Genomic DNA, 7,357 nt, shown 5'->3' with positions numbered 1-7,357 from the left:
ATATGTGTAGTCCAATTACCGGGAACAACATATACAGCGTTATAACATATAAAGGTGTAGTCCAATTACCGAGAACAACATACACAGCGTTATAACATAAATATGTGTAGTCCAATTACCGGGAACAACATATACAGCGTTATAACATATAAAGGTGTAGTCCAATTACCGAGAACAACATACACAGCGTTATAACATAAATATGTGTAGTTTAATTACCGGGAACAACATATACAGCGTTATAACATATAAAGGTGTAGTCCAATTACCGGGAACAACATATACAGCGTTATAATATATATATGTGTAATCCAATTACCGGGAACATCATATACAGCGTTATAATATATATATGTGTAATCCAATTACCGGGAACATCATATACAGCGTTATAATATATATATGTGTAATCCAATTACCGGGAACATCATATACAGCGTTATAATATATATATGTGTAATCCAATTACCGGGAACAACATATACAGCGTTATAATATATATATGTGTAATCAAATTACCGGGAACAACAGATACAGCGTTATTACATATATATGCGTAGTCCAATTACCGGGAACAACATATACAGCGTTATAATATATATATGTGTAATCCAATTACCGGGAACAACATATACAGCGTTATAATATATATATGTGTAATCCAATTACCGGGAACATCATATACAGCGTTATAATATATATATGTGTAATCCAATTACCGGGAACAACAGATACAGCGATATTACATATATATGTGTAGTCCAATTACCGGGAACAACATATACAACGTTATTATATATATGTGTAGTCCAATTACCGGGAACAACATATACACCGTTATTACATATATATGTGTAGTCCAATTACCGGGAACAACATATACAGCGTTATTACATATATATGTGTAGTCCAATTACCTGGAAATTTTAAATCTTTAAAACATTACGGTATTAAGTAATTATGTATTTACTTCAACTAGATGAAGTTGTATAAAGGTCATTAATAAGTCAATAATTAGCATATTAAATTTAAACCGCTTAGCAGACTTTTATTGAATTTAGTAGAAAAAATAACTTTACCATAAACACAACCATCCGACCAGTTAACATGTGGAGAAACATGGGCGGCTCCTTACCCTCCAGTACTCGTATCTGTAGTCAGAACACATGCTCATTATACAAATGGCTTCCATAAAACTGTGAACAAATATACAATGTATCAGACAGAAATACCATTAAAACGAAATCGTTTTTTATTTGTTAAACATATTTTTATCTTTTATTTAGACTAACATGTTTCCAAATAATGCTCATTGCACATGACCTGGAGAGCGCCGCCGGCCGCCTCCTGATCGTCTATCCTCTGAGCCATGATGGCAGAGGCTCCCTTCACATCCAAACTACTCCGCAACCCCTACATAAGTAAAGGACACATCGCCATTGTCGCACAAATGACAGATTATCAGCAAATTTTAGAATAATTCATCAACTTCAGACAGGATTAATGATTACGTCAGGATTATTAGGTATAAATGATCACATTGCTGAACGTCAGAAACAGATAATGCTGGTATGTAATCGTAAGCTGACATGACCTAACATTCAGCTTAGATAGATAGTGCCGGGGTGTAAGTTTGACTGAAGGAACAGGCGTGGATTCAGGAAGTGTAAAGTTGCCAATAACTTGTTATCGTAACGGATAGCATTTCGATAGATAAGTTGTCGATAGAGGGAGATCTGTTCTGTAAATTTAGCGATGCACCACCAAGGTGGCCTCACCAGATGGGATAACAGAATATACAGGATAGGGGGGTAAAATAGAAATTTTATTAAAGCAGACAAGAGTTAAAATAGCTATTGATAAGATGCTTTTCTACCTCCTCTAAATGCTATTACCATTAGTTTTAGAATACGAATCGGTTATTTGTATAATGAGCTTGATTCTGTATCTGTAAGGGCAATCATGAACGTTGATGCAATGATGCTAATTATTTGTACAATAATACTGATTTGGACCAGATATTATTTAACCAAACAATAGATATTATTGATTGCTATCGTTGACTGGTATGATATTTTGTTTAGTATGATACAAATAGTGGAACGATAATATTAATTGCTACGATATTATTGATTTGTATGATATACTTGATATAATATCATATTCAAAATATCTTTTGATATATATTTTAGCTCGTCTGGCCCTCTTTGATAGGACACTACCAACATCTCCTTCAATCTGTGATCTGCTGAATTCAAGTGGTAGGCCATCGACTTATTTAGATTTAGTCGTAATTCCCTCACATGCTCTCTCATCCCCTTCCTGAATTCTTGCTCTGTTTTTGTTATATTGTATATTGTCGTCTTACGTTTGGAACAAACAACACTAAACATTCCGCATCACAGTATTGCTCCTCGACAACGTAGACCTCCCTTTTATCTATTTATACTCAGTATCAACACTGGGATGACCAACAGCGTACATGAACTATGGCTATTCGTACATTTAGGAACTTCCTCACTTATGGTTCCCACTTATCCGATTCGTTCTTACGTATCTTTTTTAAGCACAAGACCGGGTCTTTTTCCTCTGAATACCTTCAACATCTGTCCAACTTGTGTAGCATGGCCAGGTGTCTCCTGAGTATCTGTCTTATACTAATGCAGAATGTTGACTGTGTCTGAACCAGAGGAACTAATCAAACAGTTGCTACCTTTCTTCTCTGTCTATCTTCTGTAATTGATTCTCGATTACCTCCCCTGAATACCCCTTTCCTTAGTTGATGTTTGAGATTGGATCCCTGTTTTTGATACGTCTCCTCATTCTGACAAATTCTTTTGAGTCGGATTCCAAGGCCATATGGTATTGCTTTATTCATATGAGCTGGGTGATTTGAAACCTTTCATGGACAGATGTGTATGTGAGTGGGTTTGGAAATAAATGTCCGTAGTTATGCAACTACTGCATCCATCTTCGATTTTGGCAAGGATATCCGATAGCTCAACAGAGAGATGATTTCTACTTTGAAGTCCAGATGAATGCTTTAAGGTAGTTTGGTTAATTTGTCAAAATTTCATGTACCACGTGGCCATATTCCACGTTAGCCTGTTAGCCAAGCGATATACCCTCAATCTTTGTGTAATTCTTACTGTTGAACACAAAGGCGTTGTTCTCCACTTGGACCATCTCCAGTACAGTCCTGTTGGCATTAGTGGTCTTAACCTTCTTACATGGTTCCAACTGGTAAAACAGCCGTGTAGGTTATATACTTTAGTGCCAGGGGTAGAAGGAATGGAGTCATATTCAAAGGTTGATCCATAGGCCAGAACAAAGGGCAACAACTTCGGTTTCAACGGTAAGCATTACATACAGGTGAGGGTATAGCAAAGCTCCCGCTTACAGGGAAACCTTTGCATGGGCCTACATTAGGAAATGGGATGAGAGGTTGAGAGTATTAAATACTAGCACCGTTTTATAAACGGTTTATTAATGACGGCTTTAGAATAAAAATTGTAGAGGAGAGTTTGACAAATTCACAATATTAGTTAAAACATTCATCATAGCATCAAAGTGAACGTGAGAAGCGGTCTTTTCAAAGACAATGATCAAATCTCAAACGCCCCCTTAGGAGAGGGGTGATTCGGGAGAGTTTATCAGCGAGTCAGTTTCGGAAGATGGACAGGAGAAAGGAATGAAAGAGTTTTTTATGTGTTTAATATTTTAACCAAGTGTAAGACAGATTATTATGCACATTAATCGGAGAACCATAAGCAAGGAAACTCCTCAATGTAAACAGAGCTGTATTTCGTGCATTATGTTGACCAAATCAAAATTTGATACTGATACCATGCTGGGCATCAAACAGGATTGTCCAGGAACAGCACTGTGAAATGAGGCATGCTATGCATGGCTTGACGAAATCCCATAATTCTGGGAGACGATAGAGTAATATGCTAGTGATATAGAGTTGAATCTAGATTTATCGTCCCGAGACTTTTAACACAGCAGACAGCAGTTTGAGGGACCTACGGGTATTCATCATCGAAAAGGCTTTGGTGATTATAGGATATTGTAAAGTGGTAAAATAGCAGTGCATTAAATATAAAGGCCGATTAAGTCGGGACGCTATAGCTGTAGAGGTATGGTAGTAGTGTTTATTGAGTTGGTAGTATAGAACTTCATGAAGTAGAAGCTATGTAAGTAAAGGAAAACAATGCGAACTTTATAAAAACAGACTAATGGTTAAAAGCGAAAATGTAATGTTTTGTAATATAAACCTTTATTATTATCAAAAAAAAGTAATAAATCGTACCTGCCAGAAGTAGACCATGTGATGCTGCCTCACGTTGTCACGGTATGAGTATAGGATGACGTAACAACAAGATGAGGAGAATATGCCGACCTCTTCTGATTCCATAGGTATCGTCTTGGTGATTTCAACCTGCCACTTCTAATTACATAATGAATTTCGTATGTTACCAATTTTAGTAAACCATGGCGTTGAATGCGTAAATTAAACGAAAACAGTATTTTAAATGGGTTATGTTGTCATATAACATATAACCTCGTTTTGTATGGGTTGTCCCTATTTCCTAACACCCCGCTGCTGAAGGATTGATTCTTAATGAATATTATTTGAAACTGATTTCACTCTGATCTTGTTTAAGTCTGATCCGTGGTTAACGTGAACGCCACACCCACTTTACCCATTACAGATATTGTAGGGTCACAGCGTACCTTTATTACTTCATCCCTCGGCGGAGAGCTCGTGGTAGGATATACCTCAACTGTACCTGATCGTCTCCTTTGTAAATCCTTGAAATCTATTTTGTCTGAACTTGTGTCTATTTCTGTAGAAACAAAAGCAGTAAATAATAAATGACTAAGGTATTAGTTTCGGTCGTGTTTGATTAATTCCCGATGTCAACGATACTATTTATGTGGATTCAGTACGAGGAACGTTGCTCTAGTTCACTGATATCCACTTTAATATTTACGTGGCTTTGCCAATATTTCACAGAATTGAGTGGATCATATTGGCAGAGCAAGAGCGGTGTACTCTGATCATGAAAGGTCATCGCAGAGCGTCCTAAATCTGTAGCTGCACGTGTAACGGAATATTCTCAAGGCCATGTAAAAACGCCATCGGCAATAAAAATTGAAAAGATGAGCATAAACAAAATATTAGTTTTCATCTGGAAGACATAAAACCATTTACTACACTACTTTGAACCTTCTCATGAGCTCGGGCTTATCAAGATAGGGAGTACATTTGTACATATCTCATCAATATTACTATGGTAAACCGTAGAAAGTGATTTGCCATGCCTACGTTCTTATCTAAATCAGCGGTGTACCGCCCGGGGTTTTAGATCTAAGTAACCGTGTTTCACAGATTAAATTAACATTCATCCATATTTTTATTTCGTTTTAAACTTATCTTAATACAAAGTCGATGTTGAAAAGTTCGACATTACCATTCTCACTACCACCAACAAAAATAACGTCACGGGCCTACATCAATACACCACATCAACCTTAAATCAACATGTCTACCTCTCTATCACCTACATCAACATGTCTTCCCTCTCTATCTCCTACATCAACATGTCTCCCCTCTCTATCACCTACATCAATATGTCTCCCTCTCTATCACCTACATCAACATGTCTCCCTCTCTATCAACTACATCAATATGTCTCCCTCTCTATATCCCCTATATCAACATGTCTCCCTCTCTATATCCCTTACATCAACATGTCTACCCTCTCTATCTCCTACATCAACATGTCTCCTCTGTATATTACCTACATCAACATGTCTTCCCTCTCTATCTCCTACATCAACATGTATCCCCTCTCTATCTCCTTCAACAACATGTCTCCCTCTCTATATCCCCTACATCAACATTTCTCCCTTCTCTATCTCCTTCAACAACATGTCTCCCTCTCTATATCACCTACATCACAATGTTTCCCCTCTCTATCTCTTACATCAACATGTCTCCCTCTCGTTATCCCCTACATCAACATGTCTCTCCTCTCAATCTCCTACATCAACATGTCTCCCTCTCTATATCACCTACATCAAAATGTTTCCCCTCTCTATCTCCTACATCAACATGTCTCCCTCTCTTTATCCCCTACATCAACATGTCTCCCTCTCTATATCCCCTACATCAACATTTCTCTCCTTTATATCCCCTACATCAAAATGTCTCCCTTTCTATATCACCAACATCAAAATGTCTCCCCTCTCTATCTCCTACATCAACATGTCTCCCTCTCTTTATCCCCTACATCAACATGTCACCCTCTCTATATCCCCTACATCAACATGTTTCCCTCTCTATCTCCTATATCAACATGTCTCCCTCTCCATATCGCCTACATCAACATTTCTCCCTTCTCTATCTCCTACATCAACATGTCTCCCTCTCTATATCCCCTACATCAACATTTCTCCCTTCTCTATCTCCTTCATCAACATGTCTCCCTTTCTATATCCCCTACATCAACATGTCTCCCTCTCTATCTCCTACATCAACATGGCTCCCTCTCTATATCCCCTACATCAACAAGTATCCCCTCTCTAACTCCTTCATCAACATGTCTCCCTCTCTATATCCCCTACATCAAGATGTCTCCCTCTCTATATCACCTACATCAAAATGTCTACCCTCTCTTTCACCTACATCAACATGTCACCCTCTCTATATCCCCTACATCAACATGTTTCCCTCTCTATCTCCTACATCAACATGTCTCCCTCTCGATATCACCTACATCAAAATGTTTCCCCTCTCTATCTCCTACATCAACATGTCTCCCTCTCTATATACCGTACATCAACATGTCTCCCTCTCTATCTCCTACAGCAACATGTCTCCCTCTCTATATCCCCTACATCAACATGTTTCCCTCTCTATCTCCTATATCAACATGTCTCCCTCTCCATATCGCCTACATCAACATTTCTCCCTTCTCTATCTCCTACATCAACATGTCTCCCTCTCTATATACCGTACATCAACATGTCTCCCTCTCTATCTCCTACAGCAACATGTCTCCCTCTCTATATCCCCTACATCAAGATGTCTCCCTCTCTATATCACCTACATCAAAATGTCTCCCCTCTCTTTCCCCTACATCAACATGTCACCCTCTCTATATCCCCTACATCAACATTTCTCTCATTTATATCCCCTACATCAAAATGTCTCCCTTTCTATATCACCAACATCAAAATGTCTCCCCTCTCTACCTCCTACATCAACATGTCTCCCTCTCTATATCCCCTACATCAACAAGTATCCCCTCTCTATCTCCTTCATCAACATGTCTCCCTCTCTATATCC

General features: G+C 38.2%; 1 protein-coding gene across 1 annotated transcript in view; it reads right to left on the bottom strand.

Moving 5' to 3' along the window:
- LOC110441134 (gelsolin-like) overlaps positions 1-4,850 on the bottom strand; it is a gene marked incomplete at its 5' end in the record, with an annotated part of 20,371 nt that extends 15,521 nt beyond the window's left edge. Inside the window, 4 exons of the mRNA XM_021484232.1 lie at positions 1,080-1,151; positions 1,324-1,413; positions 4,313-4,450; positions 4,738-4,850. Of these exons, the coding sequence (XP_021339907.1) occupies positions 1,080-1,151; positions 1,324-1,413; positions 4,313-4,450; positions 4,738-4,850 (413 nt within the window). The remainder of the gene's footprint in view (positions 1-1,079; positions 1,152-1,323; positions 1,414-4,312; positions 4,451-4,737) is intronic.
- Positions 4,851-7,357: the final 2,507 nt, after the last annotated feature.

This window comes from Mizuhopecten yessoensis, unplaced genomic scaffold (genome assembly GCF_002113885.1).
Source record: "Mizuhopecten yessoensis strain PY_sf001 unplaced genomic scaffold, ASM211388v2 scaffold715573, whole genome shotgun sequence".
NCBI lineage: Eukaryota > Metazoa > Mollusca > Bivalvia > Pectinida > Pectinidae > Mizuhopecten > Mizuhopecten yessoensis.
This window is presented reverse-complemented; position numbering and strand designations above follow the sequence as displayed.